Source organism: Erythrolamprus reginae, chromosome 3 (genome assembly GCF_031021105.1).
Source record: "Erythrolamprus reginae isolate rEryReg1 chromosome 3, rEryReg1.hap1, whole genome shotgun sequence".
Classification (NCBI taxonomy): Eukaryota; Metazoa; Chordata; class Lepidosauria; order Squamata; family Dipsadidae; genus Erythrolamprus; species Erythrolamprus reginae.
This window is the reverse complement of record NC_091952.1, coordinates 251014848-251035526: the sequence shown is the minus strand read 5'-3', so window position 1 is coordinate 251035526 and position 20679 is coordinate 251014848. Positions and strand designations below refer to the sequence as shown.

Below are 20679 nucleotides of genomic sequence, written 5' to 3'. Positions count from 1 at the left end.
ACTCAAGTCAAGAAAGGCTGAACTAAAGCAAGCTCGTTAATCTTCAGGTGGTAGATATTAGGTAAATAGGTTGTTTGAAAAATGTTTTGATATTACACAAAGAGAATGGTCTGCACAAATTGGGGATTCATGCATAAATTATTCAGAATACAGATTTCGGAACCTTCTGATAGAAACTTTTTTTTTTCAATATATATTTATTAAATTTTTCCATTTTTTAAAAAAAGTGCACAATCATATTTACAGATGAATCTACATCATATATACATTCCTATCGACATTGTCTTCTAATTACTTTTAGATTTCTTGATATTTTATTTCGATGTTTCTTTTGAGTTTCTTTTTTTTGTCCATTGGTACCATTTTGTCCAGGTTTCACAATAGTCCAATTCTTTTCGATTATTAAGTTCCATTGTCAATCTGTCCATCTCTGCACAGTCGTATATTTTCTTGATGATCTCATTGTCTTCCGGTATTTGCGGATTTTTCCAGTTCTGTGCAAATACCATCCTTGCAGCTGTTGTAATATGCAAGCTTAAATATTTTACATTTTTAGAAAAGGTACCTCTCATAATACCCAGTAGAAAAAACTCTGGCGTATATTCTATTTTTGTATTTGTTATTTGACACAACCAATTATTTATTTTTTTCCAATATTTTCTTGTTTCTGGACATAACCGCCATAGATGGACCCTTTCTAAAGGTGTGAATGTCCACTTTGAAAATTCTCAGCAATGATCCTACTAGCTAGTCATTGAAGTTCAAACACACAGAAGTTGAGGTCACTCAAGTTGGGAAAGTCAATTAGTCTTCAGTTAGACTTAGAGCAAGTAAATAATACTTGGTAAATAGATTAGTCCTTAATTTGAGAAATGTTTTGTTTTCTGCACAAATTTGGGATGCATGCAGAACTTAATCCGCATAAAGACCAGTTTCTTTTAAATAATAATAAAAAAACAACAATATGGGCTTGCTTGAAAAGAAAAAAAAAATGCATCTTTTGATTGACAAGAGTGAAACTAAAGCATTCAGATCTTGGAACCTTCCGAAGTTTCCAGTTCATCAGTAGAGAGTTCTTCCTCCTTGAAAACTTTCTGAAACAACTCTTTGATTCCTTTCCGGGCTCTCCCCCTCTGTCTCCCCACCAGGTAATAGATCACGGGGTTAATGCCGCTGTTGATGCAGGTACACAAGTAGCCATAATGTACAAGATTGGGATGTATAAATTTGAAAACATACAGGATAAAATAAAAGGCATTTAGTGGGAAAGCCAAGACTAAAAAGAAGAATAGTGTGAGCAGAATAGCTGTTAGAAGTTGCCTCCTCCTTTGGCTTTTGGATATGAAGCAGATTTTGATAAATAAGGTGACACTGGAGATGGTCATCAGTGGGAGGCAAAGCACAGCGTTAACGATGAATTGGTACATCAGAGTATAACTGTTTCCAAATCCATCAACTGCTATAATTGTGAAATGAATTGCAGAGAGGATGAAAGAAGTGGTCCAGATGACAGCGCACACTGTAGTGAACATGTGCACTGGCCGGTGGCATCGATACCAAATTGGGAAAAGGACGGAAACACACCTGTCCATGCTGATGACGGTCAGGAGAAATTGCCCCGTGCTGTACATGAAAAGCAGGCCCGTTTGGAAGAGTTCATAGGGAAAATCGCAATACAAACGGGTAAAAAGCCAGTGGATTTCGATAATCAGCTCAAAGGTGAGAAACCCAAAGTCTGCAACAGAGAGGTTGATAATATAAATGGCAAACGTGTTTCTCTTCACGGAGGAACCCAGCAACCAGATCACAAGGCCGTTGCCCAGCATTCCCAGCACACAAAATAGCATAGTGAAGATTGCAAAAATAAGCACTTCTTCGTTGATGCCAGAATCATAACAGGTTCTGTTTTTGCCCGTGGATGTTACATTCATTTGTGTTAAGACCGTGAAAGGAGTGGGTGATGCCATATCCATTATGCTCTGGTCTTTTCCTTCTACGGCTCCAGATATTCCTGTTGGGACAAAAGAGAAGCAGTTGGCCTTAATTCCTAAAAATGCATACTGGTTGCATGTCAGAATATGGAAGAATATTGCATATAAGTCTAATTGCTGAGATGTGAGCAAAAATCATGTTGGTTTGCAAGATAATCTCTTTTAATAATATTGAGCACACTTGGAGTCAAATTGGGTTTTCGTTATACTTGCTGCAAACTGCCAAACTGATCAGTCTTGCCCTCATTAGTTTTTATAGTTTGAACTAAGCGAAGTAATTTGACATTGTTTGTCTGAATAAAATGGGTTATGTGAAAACCTTGATTCACCAATATTGGCTAGCAGAACTTAGTATCTATGATCTCATCTGATGTATTCATAGAAACACAGAAACATAGAAGACTGACGGCAGAAAAAGACCTCATGGTCCATCTAGTCTGCCCTTATACTATTTCCTGTATTTTATCTTACAATGGATATATGTTTATCCCAGGCATGTTTAAATTCAGTTACTGTGGATTTACCAACCACGTGTGCTGGAAGTTTGTTCCAAGGATCTACTTCTATTTCAGTAAAATGATATTTTCTCATGTTGCTTTTGATCTTTCCCCCAACTAACTTCAGATTGTGTCCCCTTGTTCTTGTGTTCACTTTCCTATTAAAACACTTCCCTTCTTAACCTTATTTAACCCTTTAACATATTTAAATGTTTCGATCATGTCCCCCCTTTTCCTTCTGTCCTCCAGACTATACAGATTGAGTTCATTAAGTCTTTCCTGATACGTTTTATGCTTAAGACCTTCCACCATTCTTGTAGCCCGTCTTTGGACCCGTTCAGTTTTGTCAATATCTTTTTGTAGGTGAGGTCTCCAGAACTGAACACAGTATTCCAAATGTGGTCTCACCAGCACTCTATATAGCGGGATCATAATCTCCCTCTTCCTGCTTGTTATACCTCTAGCTATGCAGCCAAGCATCCTACTTGCTTTCCCTACAGCCTGACTGCATTATTCACCCATTTTGAGACTGTCTGAAATCACTACCCCTAAATCCTTCTCTTCTGAAGTTTTTGCTAACACAGAACTGCCAATACGACACTCAGATTGAGGATTCCTTTTCCCCAAGTGCATTATTTTACATTTGGAAACATTTGAGTACATTTACATTTGAGTATATTCTTTCTGTTACGATTTAAATCTTGTTCTAAAATATGCCCTTGTTTGCATTTTTTGGTTTATAACATTTTTTTGGCCAGGTATAGTCTTCAAAAAGTCTGTGTGCAAATTGCCCCAACACATGATGTGTGGACCAAGCTACAGGCTTTCTTGCTTGTGGCTTCTATTCCGTAAAAAATCCTCTCCTTCTAGAAGTGAGGATGATGGTATTTAAAAAAATCACCAAAATCTTTGTCTTTACATGAATTTATTGTGTGCGCCTATCATTCTTTTGACTGTTTATTGACAATTTTAATGAACTCTGTTTTGTTCTTAGGGTTTACAATCTCCTAACTCACTCAGACTGTGCTAGGACTGAGGTGGGCTATAAATATTACTAAATTTTATCATAAATCTATGGTTTCAATATTTTCAAAGATTCTTCAGTAACAATCTGGACAGAGAAAATGTATGCATTATTTCCTCTAGTTAAGTGCCAGAATATTATAATCCCATTCAGGAAAACCTCTCCAAAATTATCTTTTCCTTTGGAAAAAGAACTGCCAAAAAAAGAGTTTTGATCATGAAATTAAAAAAAAAAAAACCTTGGGAAAAATGCAGTAAGATTTCTGTGCTCAAACACTAAGATCAAATCAGCTTGGCCGATAATTAAAATGAGTTTTTTCATGGGAAAAAAAAGTCGTTTGTCACAGGACAAACCTGAAACTTTGGATCTAATTTAATATGCAGCGGAGACACAGATAAACAAGAGGCATAATATCATACACATGATATTCATACACACAGATACACATATAAATGCACACACAAATACACACATGAACACGATCTCCAAAGCTGTTGGCAAAAAAACCCTGCAGGGGCAGTCAGACTCATGGTTGATTTCAATGCATAAATTCACATCTACCCATGCACATAAATGTGTGTGTGTGTGTGTGTGTGTGTGTGTGTGTGTGAAAAGTGAAAAATTTGCTGAAAGAGATCTACCAGCATTGCAACTAAGAGGATCTTACCATTTTTGAACAATAAGAATATTGCTGTTGAAAGTATATCAAATATGTTTATTGAAATTTGTAAACACAGGATTAAGGCTAATACTACCTATTCTATTCTATTCTATTCTATTCCAATTTAAAATAGAGTTTAAAAAAGAAAAGAGAAAAAGAAAAAAGGAAAGAAAAAACCCCAATTGTTCACAGAAAAATACTAGCAGACAGAAAGAAAAGAAAGAACAATATGACAGATGACTAGTAATCTTCTTTTCTGTGGTTATAAATACAATTATAAATTGACCTTTCTCTGTCTCTAAAGTCATTACCCAACTTTCTTCTTTCTACAATTTATCCTATCTAATCAACAAAACTATAAAACGTAAGTTTGTTTTTTTAAGTTTTTAAACAAAAAGTCCATAAGTGTTTTCACTCACCAATAAATGAAGATATTCTCTTTTCAGTTAAAAGTATGTCTTGTAGCCTGTGGTTAGTATTATGGTTGACTGCCATATATTGTATATTTGTATGGGAACTGAGCCATCAAATGAATATGCACAGATCCACTAGCTACAGAAACTCAAACCCCAGATTAAAAATAAACAAACAAACCAAATATACTAAGACAAAGCAAGCAAAGAAAAGCATACACACAGACAGTCTTCTACCTTGTCTCTGACAAATGCGTGCTGCCATTTAAATAAATGCAAATGGTGGGGAAATGAATGCAAACCAAATAAACAAATGGATCTGTAAAAGTAAATAAACCTTGAGCTAAATGAATCTTGAGCAAGAAGCTGTGGGAGATTTGTATGAGTTTCGTCACTTTCAGGCATAAATCTGCTCAAACCATCTCTGAGTTTGTATGGCTTATACATCTATGGCTATTTAAGTATAGAAATATCCATCTTTATTTTCATAAGCAATTTTCCCGAACAAGCATTAGTTGCCCTCTACTTCCCATCAAATAAAGAATTTTATGTGCAATTGTCCGCAAACTAAGCTTTGTTGGATGCAATCTTTGAAATAAGTCAGAATTTGTATGATTACACAATAGGAAGAACAATGTTATCATCTCCAGATTAGCTAAGAATGGGGAAATTTAACTGATTTGCTTAGAAACAAGAAAACTAACCAAATATGTTCTTATGCGTAAGTTTAAGACCTCTGTAGGTCAAAGTTGATGCCTTGATGATTTCATGACTATATTGACTTGTTATCTTAGCAACGACATAACTATACTGCCTTTCCATCCTTTGTCTTTAATCTTCCTGCAATTTACCACCAAGTTTGATGTTGCATAGATATCCAAGATGATCCAATGTCAGTTGGGCTTCTTAAATAAGAAGAATGGTTTAGTAATCAACTTGATTCAAGTTTTATTTAACAAATAAAGGTGATGAAACAATATGAACACTGGGAACTTTATAAAGGTTGTATGTATATCGGGAAGATCTCAATCATGAATGAGATTTTGAACTGAGTGCTGGTATGATGGACATTTCTTGTCACAATCATAGCAAAAAGAAGAAGAGCCGGGGTGGCAAAGCAGGTAGAGTGCTTTACTGCAGGCCACTGAAGCTGACTATAGATCTGTAGGTCAGCGGTTCAAATCTCATCACCAGCTCAAGGTTGACTCAGCCTTCCTTCAATCCTCCTGTATGGGTGGTGGGGGTGATGGGGTGTGTGTTGTTGTTAGGTGATGGGCACATGCACTGTGCACTGTTATATGTTTGTTTTATGTAAACTTTTAAAAATCAATAAAAATTTATTTTTTTAAAAAAAATCACCAGCTCAAGGTTGACTCAGCCTTCCATCCTTCCGAGGTGGGTAAAAGGAGGACCCGGATTGTGGGGACAATAGGCTGGCTCTGTTAAAATGTGCTATTGCTAACATGTTGTAAGCCGCCCTGTGTCTAAGGAGAAGGGCGGCATAAAAATCGAATCAATAAATAAAAAATAAATAAATAATAAGCAAAATTGCTAGTAAATGTGTTTGACTTCTAAATGTTGCTTAGAGAACGCAGAGTAAATCTAATAGTAAGAGTTTCCCATTCTTCAATTCTATTCAGGTTTACTCCGAAGTAAACAATGCTGCACATAATAGGATAGTTTTTTCTGATCTTCATATATGTGTCCTTCTAGGACCCAGGGGAAGAGCCTTCTCTGTGGTGGCCCCGGCCCTCTGGAACCAACTCCCCCCCAGAGATTAGAATTGCCCCCACCCTCCTTGCCTTTCGTAAGCTTCTTAAAACCCACCTCAGCCGCCAGGCATGGAGAAATTGAGATACTCTTTCCCCCTAGGCCTTTACAATTTTATGCATGGTATGTTTGTATGTATGTTTGGTTTTATAATAAGGTGTTTTTAACTGTTTTTAGTATTGGATTATTATTATGTGCCATTTTATTATTGCTGTTAGGCACCCCGAGTCTCCGGAGAGGGGCGGCATACAAATCAAATAAATAAATAAATAAATAAATGAATGAATGAATAAATAAATAAATAAATAAACAAGCAGACAAACAAACAAAGTGCACTTTCGTTTTGTAGAGTAGTGCAGTAAGCTATAAATATTGCAAAGCTATTGGTAAATAAGATAGACCTCTTTTAAAAATCTCCACTCAATTTCTGAGTGGATCATTTGAGTATATGTTTCCTGTGCATTAGAGAGAAAGTTTTCAGCAATTTTAAACATGAGCAGGACTCATTGCTGTACTTAGATTTTTGTAACTTAGCAAAAAAAAAATATGGAGAACACTTTCTCTTGGCAATGGGGCACTTTATGTACTCTAAGATCTTGGCTTAATCAACATTTATTTCATCTATAAACTAAGAGCAATGGCAATGGTATTCATTGGTCTGTTTTTGTTTTTTTAATTAGGATCCTAAATGAAGCGAAGTGCCTAAGAAATGCAAGAAAATCTAGAAAAATAAAAGGATGTTTGGAATTGTAGCTTCTATGTATTGGACTATGTATGGATAGCTCAATATCAGGGCCAATTTAAGAAATATCATCTCAGGATTGGACCCTTCACTTTCCCTGTGTACCTGCTGTCTCTCTCTCTCTTTTTTTTTCGAAAAAAATTATTTACAAATATAATACAAGGTACATAGAATACACAAAACGTTACACCCAATAAGAAAAATAAAAAACACAAAAAAAACAAAAAAACAAAAAATAGAGAAAAAAAAGAAACCTATATATTAAAATAAAGGCGTGTACAGGATCAGTATCTATATTCTTCCGAAACTATATAAATTTTCTTTATTATCACCTCTTTGCTGGAAGTGTCAAAAAGAGTACGGATCGTACTACCATGCATGGTGGCAGTGTGGAAAAGCTCAGATCTATTGGAAAATAATTGGGCTGTGGATTGATGAAATTCTAGAGATGACCATAGAAAAAAGTCCAGAATGTTTCCTGTTGTGGTTAGCTCTGGCCCAGCTCCTGCCCCAAGGACTGTGGATGTGGGGGAGACATGCTGCAGGCCTGTTTTGTCCCCCCCCTGGTGGAATCTGCTGATGAAGGCTCCTCTGACTAAGAAGACACGAGTGACATGGAGGAGGAGAGTGTGGCAGACAGCTCAGATGGAGATCAATTATCTAGCTCCTCCTTGGATTCAGAACAAGAGTTAATGATACAGCCACGCATGCGGAGAGCGATGCATAGGCAACAACAACTGAGAGATTATTATCAAAGAAAATGAAACCACCTGTGGTTGGGTGGGGCTGTGGTAATTAGTGAGGCTGCTATAAATAGCAGCCTGTGGGTTTGGCCATTGTGGAGGATTATCTGATTGCTGTGTTTCGTGACTGCTTTACTGACTTTGACCTTTGTGTGCTGATTTTTTCCCACTTTGAAACTAAACCAGAGCAAAGTGTGTTTCACTTTGTGAAAGAAGGACTGTGAATTGCCTCACAGCTGCAAGCTAAGTATCACAGAACTGATAAGGGACTTGTACAAATTACCAGTTTGTTTGGAGACAAGTGCTCTTGGCTATACCAAAAGAGGGCTTGGTTTAAATTACTTTTCATTATAAAGAACATTGTTTTGAATTTTCAAACTTGTGTGTGTCTGAAATTTGTAACTGTGAATTTTTGGGAGAAGTCTACCAGAGAGCCCGACAGAACAGTTTCCTATTAGGGATTATACGCCAACAATTTAACCAACACCATATTTATCTGATTATTCATATCACTACTGCAGCAAGATTAGCTTTTGCTCAAACATGGAAAAAGGCAGAAATCCCCCAAGACTAATTGGTATTAGAAATAGTAACTCAATCTGCTGTCTCTCATTAACATTGCAAAATGAAAATTTCAAACTATCAATTCGAAATGGGATAAACAAAGAAGGAGAACTGTTATGATTGGTTGGTGTGTTCTTGTTTTTTCCTCTTCACCAGCTTCTTTCATAGCATCTTCTTTATTCTTTGTGCTTTGTCTGATTTTATGTACAGGAAACTAAGAAAGAGATTTCACAAGTTGAGCAAGAAATGGAGGAAATTGGGCACAAGAGAGAGGCATGACAGCAGGCAAGTGATAAATTGGCCATCTATATTCCCCGTGAAAGGGAGTTGTGTTGAAAGACAGCGGGGAAAAAGTAGTAATGCTCAATATTTTTTACTCTTCTTTTTTCTACAACTGAATGCACTAGCACAAACAACAATAACAAAACAAGAACATTAAAGATGAAAGTTAGATATTTTTTGCACCAAATCTGCTGGATCCAAGTTGATATTTCTGGCCTTTCCTAATAATTTGTAGTAGCTTTTTTTTAAAGTCCAGGATCTCTTTTTACAAAAAGTCAATGCCTATTTGGAACAGTGTAGAAGCCAGTGGATCTTAAAGTCAAAATAACAGATTTGGATGGAACCTTGGTGGTCTTGTAGTCAACCCTCTGCTTAGGCTGGAAACCCTATACTATTTCAGACAAACTTTTGGCCAATATCTTCTTCAAAACTCTCTAGTGTTGGAGCACCCACAACTTTTGAAGGGCAAGCCCTTCACTGATTGATTCTTCTCACTCATAGGAAATTTCTCCTTTATTCCAGTCTAATGGATACTGGGCCACTCTAGCAACTGAGCAGACCTAATAACCTCACCATAATGCCACAAAGTGTTGGTTATGACCTATAAAGCCCTTCATGGCATCGGACCAGAATATCTCCGGGACTGCCTTCTGCCGCACGAATCCCAGCGACCGATTAGGTCCCACAGAGTTGGCCTTCTCTGGGTCCCGTCAACTAAACAATGTCGTTTGGCGGGACCCAGGAGAAGAGCCTTCTCTGTGGCGGCCTCGGCCCTCTGGAACCAGCTCCCCCCAGATATCAGAGTTGCTGCCACCCTCCTTGCCTTTTGCAAGCTCCTTAAAACCCACCTCTGTTGTCAGGCATGGGGGAATTGAAATTTTCCCTTTTCCCTAGGCTTATAGAATTTATACATGGTATGCTTGTATGTATGATTGGCTCTTTAAATTGGAGTTTTTTAGATTATTTTTAATATTAGATTTGTTCACATTGTCTTTTTTATTGTTGTTAGCCACCCCGAGTCTTCGGAGAGCGGCGGCATACAAACGAACAAACAAACAAACAAACAAACAAATAAATAAATAAATAAATAAATAAATAAATTTCTTCATTTTTATTTTATTGATGGATTGATTGATTTTGTCCAATACACAATGAGTGTCTTAGTGGGTATACACATAGTAAAATACATAATGAAGGTTATAGAGGATATACTCATAGTAAAATATATCTAAGAAAGAAGATATAGGAATAAAACATATCAATGAAAGAATAGAAGAAGAGATATAGGAATAGAAGAAAGGTATAGGAGATATAGGAGAGCAATAGGACAGGGGACAGAAGGCACTCTAGTGCATTTGTACTCGCCCCTTACTGACCTCTTAGGAATCTGGAGAGGTCAACCGTGGATAATCTAAGGGTAAAGTGTTGGGGGTTTGGGGATGATACTATGGAGTGTTTATGGAGTAATGAGTTCCACGCTTCGACAACTTGGTTACTGAAGTCATATATTTTACAGTCAAGTTTGGAGCTGTTAATATTAAGTTTAAATCTGTTGTGAAATGTGTCTTTCTTATATTAGAAGTTTGTATCACTTACAAAATTATTTAAAGGCTCAGTAATTGCAAGGTATCAACTTGAACACCTGGCTGTCAAAATCTTACGTGTCATTTAGACTTTTTTTTTTAAAGTCTAACAGAAAATTATGAAGTCATCTTCATGTTTCTCTACATCTAATGCTAGTTGCTTGACTTGGGTAACCCTTTGAGAACTCCCAAATCTTTTTTTCTTTTTGTAGAGTTCCTGAGTTCCTATATTTATAAGTTCTGTACTGAGGGAAAATAGGTCCCACAGAGTGGATCTTCTCCGGGTCCCGTCAACTAAGCAATGTCGCCTGGCGGGACCCAGGGGAAGAGCCTTCTCTGTGGTGGCCCAGGCCCTCTGGAACAAACTCCCCCCCAGAGATTAGAACTGCCCCCACCCTCCTTGCCTTTCGCAAACAACTTAAAACCCACCTCTGCCGCCAGGCATGGGGGAATTGAGATCCTATTTCCCCCTAGGCCTTTACAATTCTATGCATGGTATGTATGTATGTATGTATGTATGGTTTTTATATTAATGGATTTTTAATCATTTCTAATACCAAATTACTATTGTACACTATTTTATTGCCGCTGTTAGCCGCCCCGAGTCTCCGGAGAGGGGCGGCATACAAATCAAATAAATAAATAAATAAATAAATAAATAAATAAATAAATAAATAAATAAATAAATAAATAAATAAATAAATAAATAAATAAATAAATAAATAAATAAATAAATAAATAAACAAACAAACAAACAAACAAACAAACAAACAAACAAACAAACAAACAAACAAACAAACAAACAAACAAACAAACAAACAAACAAACAAACAAACAAACAAACAAACAAATTCTCCCAATGCTTTAGAACAGTGGTCCCCAACGTTTTTTCCACCAGGGACCAGTTTCAGCAAGACAATTTTTCTATGGCCCGGTGGGGGCGGAAAGGGGTGTGGTTGGGGGCAGGATTAAGCATGGGGGTGCTGGTCCTCCCCGCCCCTCTTTCCCGCCATCGTCCTGTGGCCGGCAGAACCTGCCTCCCGAGGCCTCTTGCCCGGCGGGAGGCGAAGCGCTGGAGGGAGCGGGTGGCGGCATGAGGGCCGGCAGCTGCTGACTCCACGGACCGGTGCAACATGCCCCGCGGCCCGGTACTGGTCCGCGGCCCGGTGGTTGGGGACCCCTGCTTTAGAACATTGGCAATTGCACAGTAAGGGAAAAAAAAGTAAGGATAGCATTTTAACAAACTATTTGCATTTCCCTCTGCAGAAATACTGGCATGGGTGTTGCATCTTGAAAATGATATATTTTGCATCCAAATTAGATTATCCTGCAATGTATTCTTGCAACAACCAAATTTTGGGGAAATATATATATTTTTCTTTTCAATGGCTTTTTGATAAACACTGAAGTAGTTTCCATAATTAACACTAGCATTGTCAGCAATACACATACTGCAAGTTCATCCAACTTCAAACTGGAAATGTTAAACTTGCATCATACCTGCTTTGCAACATCAAACCTCCTCTTTCTTACATCTAATAAATCAGAATACAGAATGTTCTCAGATAGAACTTTTGCCTCTTAACACACATCCTTAGCGCACTTCCAGTTTTTAGCAATATCATCTAATAAGTCTTTGTATAGTATAATTTTATCCAATATTTTCAGATTTGAATGTTTTATTATTTCAATTGTAGAAAGCTAATAGGGGTTTTTTAAGTAGTGATGTTTTTTATTGTTCAACCAAATTTGTAATAATTTATTTCCTTTTTTTTATTTTATTTTAAAAATGTGACATACAAGACAAAAGAAAAAACATACATAAAAACATATATATATATATATATACAACATTTGGGAAATGAAAGTTTCCCCACTTTTTTTTAAATATTTGATCAGAGAATTACACTTCTTTTACATAATATTAATTTTTGAATTCTTTTATTTGACGTGTTGCTTTGCATAAATTTTCATTTATTTATTTCTTTTAGCCAATCATAAAATTTTGCCCATGTTTTATAGTAATCTGATTCTTCTTTTCCCTCTAATCTTTTGGACAGCCTGTCCATCTCCGCACAGTCTAATATTTTTTTAATTATTATGTTTTCTTCCGGTATTTTATCTGTTTTCCATTGTTGCGCATATACTATTCTGGCAGCTGTTAGTATATGTATACCTAGGTATCTTACCTCTTTTTCTATTTTTTTATTAAAAATACCCAATAAATATAATTCTGGATTTTTTTCGATTTCTTCATTTGCTATTTCTTTTAACCAATTTGCTTAGAAATAAATTATTACATCTTTTAACCAATTATTACATTGGTTAAAAGATGTAATAATTTATTTCTAAGCAAATGTCTCTTGAAATACGTGTGATGAGAAATATGTTTCTCATCCCATATAAACACATACCAACCTAGTTGAAGGCTCTAACAAAAAAAATCACTTAGACCCAGGACAAATAATTGGAAGATATAACAGATTTGCAAGTGGTTAAAAAAGTGAAATATTTAAGAATTTGGCTAACAACAAAGCTCATCAATAAAATAAGATTGAGTTCATGAAGTCTTTCCTGATATGTTTTATGCTTAAGACCTTCCACCATTCTTGTAGCCCGTCTTTGGACCTGTTCAATTTTGTCAATATCTTTTTGTAGGTGAGGTCTCCAGAACTGAACACAGTATTCCAAATGGGGTCTCACCAGCACTCTATAAAGCGGGATCATAATCTCCCTCTTCCTGCTTCTTATACCTCTAGCTATGCTGCCAAGCATCCTACTTGCTTTTCCTACTGCCTGACTGCACTGTTCACCCATTTTGAGACTGTCAGAAATCACTACCCCAACTTGAAAGCTTTGCTCATTCAAAGCTTGTAAAATTCTTTGTATGGATGGTGATGATGCATGGATTTCATAAGTTTGAAACAATCATAGTCTGAATATGAAATGGGGGACATAAACCCTTAGGTGTTAAAAAAAAGAGCGGGCATATCATGAACTTTTCTTCTTTTTTTAAAAAAACCACCAAATTTCTCTTGTCTATATTAGGAAATAAGGGAGCACCTTTATAATTGATTTATCTAATTATTTATTCCATTAAGCACTTTTATTCAATGGAAAGATGCCAGTATTACCAGGATGAATAGGTAGCATTTAGATTTCAATAGTGGTCATCATTACAATGGTAATAAAAAGGCAGATAAATCAATATGAACAAAAGAATTTAGGGTTATTTTGACACATTTTGGTCAGAAGGAAGTCTAACCATTGTGCCTACCGTCCCTGTCCTACTATTTTATCATCTTCTCTCATTACTTTTTATCATTACATTTATAATGTTTTATTTATACAAATTACCATGCTATAATTGTTTGACAAATATATATATAAATAAAAATAAAATAAATAAGTTAAGGAAGTATCATCAAATTCTTCGGAGGAAATACTAATACTAATACTACTAATACTACTGCTACTACTACTACTACTACTACTACTAATAATAATAATAATAATAATAATAATAATAATAATAATAATTTATTAGATTTGTATGCCGCGCCTCTCCGAAGACTCATGAAGTATTACAGACAGAAGATGTAAAAAGCAACTTTACATCTTTACGAGTCTACGGAGAGGGGCGGCAGAGGGGCGGCATACAAATCTAATAAATAAATAAACTAATAAGAAAATTTTCTTTGAAAGTCTTACCTTCTCTTTGAAGAAGACTAGTAGAAAAAGGTCTCCTTGATTAACGCAAAGGTTACTTCTAGATGTCAAGGTTTTTCTTCATAAACTCAAGGCTGACTTCGGAACAAGTATCACCATTTCCTAATTATTGAAATGCTGAAGAAATATTACAGAATTGCTTTATATATGTTCGGGAGAGGTGAGGCACAAGAGATACACCCACAGCTGGGAGGTTGGGACCCAAGTGCTAGGAAATGAGTACATCCTTTTTTTGAAATAATTCCGGCCAGGAAATGAGGAACTCATTTTTTTTTCAGTAAGCTCTGAAAGCAATAAAAATTATGATGTCAAATGGTGCTAATGGAATTAATTGTCGATAAATTGTCAATGTGGAGACTCTAGAAAGAGTGCAGAGAAGAGCAACAAAGATGATTATGGGACTGGAGGCTGAAACATATGAAGAATGTTTGAAGCAACTGGATATGTCTAGTTTAATGAAAAGAAGGACTAGGGAAGATGTGATAGCAATGTTCCAATATCTCAGGGGAGGGAGGGAGTCAACCTATTCTCCAAAGCACCTGAGGGTAGGATAAGAAGCAATGGGTGGAAACTAAACAAGGACAGAAGCAAAGGATAAATTTCCTGACAGAACAATTAATCAGTGGAACAACATGCCTCCAGAAGTTGTAAATGCTCTGACACGGGAAGGTTTTAAGATGATGTTGGATAACCATTTGTTTGAAGTTGTGTAGGTTTTCCTGCCTAAGGAAGGGGTTGGACTAAAAGACCTCCAAGGTCCCTTCCAACTATTCTATTCTATTCTATTCTATTCTATTCCATTCCATTCCATTCCATTCCATTCCATTCCATTCCATTCCATTCCATTCCATTCCATTCCATTCCATTCTTTAAATGAGGGTGACAGATACCACCAATACCAGAATAAGAACAAACAGTAAGCGCTCCTCCCATCGCCTGTCCTATTGTCTCTTCTATAACTCTCTATCTTTTTCTTCTATCACTATATATATATCTATATATATTTATATAGATTTCTTCTATCACTATATCTCTATCTCTTCTTCTACTATACTATTCCTACATCTTCTCCTCTATTCTTCCATATATTGATGTACTATGTGTATATCCCCTGTAATGTCATTGTGTTTTGGACAAAATAAATAAGTAAAATATAAAAGAAAATAACAAGTTTCAACATAATAAGTTATATAAATAAATATAAGCTCAAAGATAAATCTCCAAGTGCTTCAACAATTTGTTAAAGCGATGCCGATTACCAGCTGTCTGCAAGGAATATAAATCCTTCAATTCCTTACTATTCCCCACTAATCTGTTAGAACAGAAGAAGCGTCTTGAATGAGAAGTGAAAGATCTTCAAAAGAAAAGCAAACAAACAAGAAAGTCCAGTGGACAAAGGTAAACCTCCAAGTGCTTCAATGACCTTCTAAAATTAATTTCATGGTATACATGATGTACAATGACAATACAGGCTATACTAAAAGGATGTAAATGACCAGCTCTTTGCAAGAAATATAATTCAATTCAACTCAATTTATTAGATTTGTATGCCGCCCCTCTCCGAAGACTCAGGGTGGCTCACAACAACAATAAAAACAATATAACAATGCTTTCCATTCCCCACTAACCTGTCAGAGTTGAAGAAGCTTTCTGGATGAGAAGCAAAACATCTTCAAAAGAAAAACAAAAAAGTCCAGTTGCTTCCAGAAAAAGCACTTTCGGGACAACCATGACCTACAGGACTGAGAATCTCTGCAGTCAATAACTTCAAAGCAACAATAATAAGTATGTGAAAGTTAGAGATGGGTGGAACATGCCAGGTTGGAATGGAATCTAATTATACACTCATGTATAGGATGAGCTGCAAATGAAAGTCAAATAATTGAGTGCCTAAAGCTATCCAGGCATCAATAATCTGAAATTGTTCTGGAGAGCACAGGCTCTTGGATGAGATTGTGAAACTCAGTTTAAAAGTGAGTTCAAGTTAAATTTTGGTTCTGCTGAAGTAAGAGGGTGGACTGTAATGGACTGATAATAGGATAGGATGGGATGGGATGGAATGGAAGGGAAGAGAAGGGAAGAGAAGGGAAAAGAAGGGAAGAGAAGAGAAGAGAAGAGAAGAGAAGAGAAGAGAAGAGAAGAGAAGAGAAGAGAAGAGAAGAGAAGAGAAGAGAAGAGAAGAGAAGAGAAGAGAATAATCCAATGGAATGGAATAGAGTAGAGTGGAAAAGAAGAGAAGAGAAAAGAATAATCAAATGGAATGGAATGGAGTAGAGTAGAGTGGAAGGGAAGAGAAGGGAAGGGAAGAGAAGAGAAAAGAAGAGAAGAGAAGGTAAGAGAAGGGAAGGGAAGGGAAGGGAAGAGAAGAGAATAATCAAATTGAATGCAATGGAATGGAATGGAATGGAATGGAGTAGAGTAGAGTAGAGTAGAAGGGAAGGGAAGGGAAGGGAAGGGAAGAATCAAATGGAATGGAATGGAGTGGAGTGGAGTGGAGTAGAGTAGGGTAAGGTAGGGTAGATTAGAATAGAATAGAGTAGAGTAGAGTAGAGTAGAGTAGAGTAGAGTAGAGTAGAGTGGAAGAGAAGAGAATAATCAAATGGAATGGAATGGAATAGAGTAGAGTAGAGTAGAAGGGAAGGGAAGAATCAAATGGAATGGAATGGAATGGAGTAGAGTAGAGTAGAGTAGAAGGGAAGGGAAGGGAAGAATCAAATGGAATGGAATGGAGTGGAGTAGAGTAGGGTAAGGTAGGGTAGATTAGAATAGAATAGAGTAGAGTAGAGTAGAAGGGAAGGGAAGAATCAAATGGAATGGAATGGAATGGAGTAGAGTAGAGTAGAGTAGAGTAGAGTAGAAGGGAAGGGAAGGGAAGGGAAGAATCAAATGGAATGGAATGGAATGGAGTGGAGTAGAGTAGGGTAAGGTAGGGTAGATTAGAATAGAATAGAGTAGAGTAGAGTAGAGTAGAGTAGAGTAGAGTGGAAGGGAAGGGAAGAGAATAATCAAATGGAATGGAATGGAATGGAGTAGAGTAGAGTAGAGTAGAGTAGAGTAGAAGGGAAGGGAAGAATCAAATGGAATGGAATGGAATGGAGTGGAGTAGAGTAGGGTAAGGTAGGGTAGATTAGAATAGAATAGAGTAGAGTAGAGTGGAAGGGAAGGGAAGAGAAGAGAAGAGAAGAGAAGAGAAGAGACTAATCAAATGGAATGGAATGGAATGGAGTAGAGTAGAGTAGAGTAGAGTAGAGTAGAGTAGAGTAGAGTAGAAGGGAAGGGAAGGGAAGAATCAAATGGAATGGAATGGAATGGAGTGGAGTAGAGTAGGGTAAGGTAGGGTAGATTAGAATAGAATAGAGTAGAGTAGAGTAGAGTAGAGTAGAGTAGAGTGGAAGGGAAGGGAAGGGAAGAGAAGAGAATAATCAAATGGAATGGAATGGAATAGAGTAGAGTAGAGTAGAAGGGAAGGGAAGGGAAGAATCAAATGGAATGGAATGGAGTGGAGTAGAGTAGGGTAAGGTATGGTAGAATAGAGTAGAATAGAGTAGAGTAGAGTAGAGTAGAGTAGAATGGAATAGAATGGAATAGAATAGAATAGAATAGAATAGAATAGAATAGAATAGTTGGAAGGGACCTTGGAGGTCTTCTAGTCCAACCTGCTGCTTACGCAGGAAACCCTACACCACTTCAGACCAATGTTATCCAACATCAACAGCAAGTTTTGCAATGTCCTAAGAGGAAAGATGCCAATGAAATTAAGTGTTAATGGAGAGTCTCAGTCTTCCAGGTCATGGTTTTCCCCATCCTGCTTTTTCAAAAGGCAAATGGTCTTACTTTGCTTTTCCTTGGAAACATTTCACTTCTTATCCAAGAAGCTTCTTCAGTTCTTCGTCCTTCTTCAGGATTTTAGAAGAACACTGGTTTCTTATGTGCACGGTAATAGTGCCTTGAGGGAGGGGGAAAAAAACGGCACTTGGCAGGCTGGAAAATAATAGGTGGTTTACTTCTCCCTTATCTTTATTTTTCAGAAATAAGATTTAAAATCTGGCAGGAAAAGTAAATCAACAGCAATTAGGAAACGAATATCACTTCTGAGCAAATACAAAACGGAATTACTTTTTAATATGATAAAATCATAGAATGGAGATGAGGTTGTGATGGAAGATTTGCAAAGTGCATTGCAGAATTGATTTAAAGAACCTTCTGCTGATCATCCTTGGAAAGAAGTCAAATTAACTGAAAAAGCTCTGATCTTCACTGAAGATAATGAACCAAAAAGGACTAGCTCAATTTAGGTTGTCATCTTTGAATGAGGGTGGAAGATGCTTAATGTTTATAGTTTTGGAAATGATGAGCAATCTCATGCATCCCTCCACAATTATTACTGGAATTACTTAACCCTGCTGTTCTGTTTAAGAAAAGTAACAAATCTTATGTTCCCGGGTCACCCTGACCCGGACCGAAAACTCTTCATTTGCAGTGCTTATGTTTGGTCTTTTTGAAAGCTTTTTTCACTTGGAAAGTAGTCTGAACATTTCTGCACACAATGATATGAAAATTGAAATGAAAAAAGTAAATCTTATTGGTTTATTTTGCGGATATAATGCACGCCCCCCCTGTTTTTGTGAAATTTTTTTCAATTTATGGATAGTTTTGCTTGCAAAATGCATTCTATTTTACTAAAGTTGGTATGGGATTGGTAGCTTGAACATTTCTGAACATAATGATATGAAAATTGAACTGGAAAAATTGATGCATATTGGTTTATTTTGTTGATGAAATGCACGCCCCCCGTTTTTTTTAAATAGTCTTCACTTTATGGATAGTTTTGCTAGCAAAATACATTCTATTTTACTAAAGTTGGTGTGGGATTGGTAGCTTGAACATTTCTGAACATAATGATATGAAAATTGAAGTGGAAAAATTGATGCATATTGGTTTATTTTGCACATAAAGTATGCCTCAATTATTTCAATTTATATAAAAATTATGCTGTTAATTTCAAACTTACATACTTTTTTTTAGTAAAATGGATTTGTTTCATAAAATTAGTTCTCTGGCTACAATGTGGTTGATTTTCAAAAGGATATTCCAAATATTTCTAGACAAATATGTATAAACAGTGACAATAATGGCAAACAGCAAGGCCGAGGGGGGGTGGCCCTTTTGTGGCAAAAATAAACCAATAAGAACCATTTTTTTCAGTTCATTTATATTTTTCTTATATTCAGAAATGTTCAATTTAGTATATCAAACCTTTTGGGGGAAAATTCCTTAGGGATTTGTAGCCTTAAAAAATAGAAATTGACACGAAATTAAAAAAGGATGGGGGGAGGGGCTTTTTGATCAAAATAAAAATATAAGTCTCAATTTTTCCAGTTCAATTTTCATATCATTATGTTCATAAATGTTCAAACTAGTTTTCCAGTTGAAAAAGTTTTCAAAAAGATCAAATTCAAGTACCTAAAAAAAATATTTTTGGTCCGGTCACATACGAACAGAAACAGATTCAAAGTTATGATTTTTTTTTGTCCAGAAAACAATTAGCCACCACCCCAAAAATATTTTTTGATGATCAGCATTGTTAAATTGAGTAAATGAATGCCTAAGATTTTAAAGAATATTTCGGATTTGGAGCATAAAAAAATAAAAAGTGAAAATGGTTGCAAGCAGCCAAGGGGGGGGGAGGCCTTATTTCTGATGTTAAAAAACCAATAAGAATCATTTTTTTCAGTTCCTTTATATTTTTCTTATATTCAGAAATGTTCAAGCTACCAATCCCACACCAACTTTAGTAAAATAGAATGCATTTTGCAAGCAAAACTATCCATAAATTGAAAATTTTTTCACAAAAACGGGGGGGGCGTGCATTATATCTGCAAAATAAACCAATAAGATTTACTTTTTTCATTTCAATTTTCATATCATTGTGTGCAGAAATGTTCAGACTACTTTCCAAGTGAAAAAAGCTTTCAAAAAGACCAAACATAAGCACTGCAAATGAAGAGTTTTCGGTCCGGGTCAGGGTGACCCGGGAACATAAGATTTGTAACTTTTTTTGCCCAGCAAAAACTAAGCCCCCCACCCCCCCAAAAAAATTCTCATAGAGAGAACCCCTGAAATGATGAACCAGCATGAAATTTCAAGTTTCAGATATGCAGGGAAAATTTTTTACAGGGACTCAAACTTGGCTTCGGGTCACATACGACCCGAACAGAACAGCAGGTATGTACATGCATTTGTTTGTTTTTTGTTTGTTTATTTGTTTATTTGTTTATTTGTTTATTTGTTTATTTGTTTATTTGTTTATTTGTTTATTCGTTTATTCGTTTATTCGTTTATTCGTTTATTCGTTTATTCGTTTATCCGTTTATCCGTTTATCCGTTTATCCGTTTATCCGTTTATTTGTTTATTTGTTTATTTGTTTATTTGTTTATTTGTTTATTTGTTTATTTGTTTATTTGTTTATTTGTTTATTTGTTTATTCGTTTATTCGTTCATTCGTTCATTCGTTTATTCGTTCATTCGTTCATTCGTTCATTCATTTGTTCATTTATTTATTGTTAGAGTTAAAAGGGACCATGAAGGCCATCGAGTTCAACCCCCTGCCCAAGCAGGAACCCTATAGTACACCAGTCAAGTGGCAGTTCAATCTTTTCTTAAAAAGGTCCAGAGTGTT

At 36.1% G+C, this 20679-nt stretch overlaps 1 protein-coding gene across 1 annotated transcript; it reads right to left on the bottom strand.

The window, feature by feature from the left end:
- Window positions 1-336: 336 nt before the first annotated feature.
- Window positions 337-14115, bottom strand: LOC139166008 (mas-related G-protein coupled receptor member H-like). Its single transcript, XM_070749268.1, has 2 exons — window positions 13982-14115; window positions 337-2011 (listed from the first exon to the last, which is right to left on the bottom strand). Exon 2 carries the CDS (start codon window positions 1971-1973, stop codon window positions 1029-1031), a length of 945 nt encoding a protein of 314 aa, XP_070605369.1. The 5' UTR covers window positions 1974-2011; window positions 13982-14115; the 3' UTR covers window positions 337-1028.
- Window positions 14116-20679: the final 6564 nt, after the last annotated feature.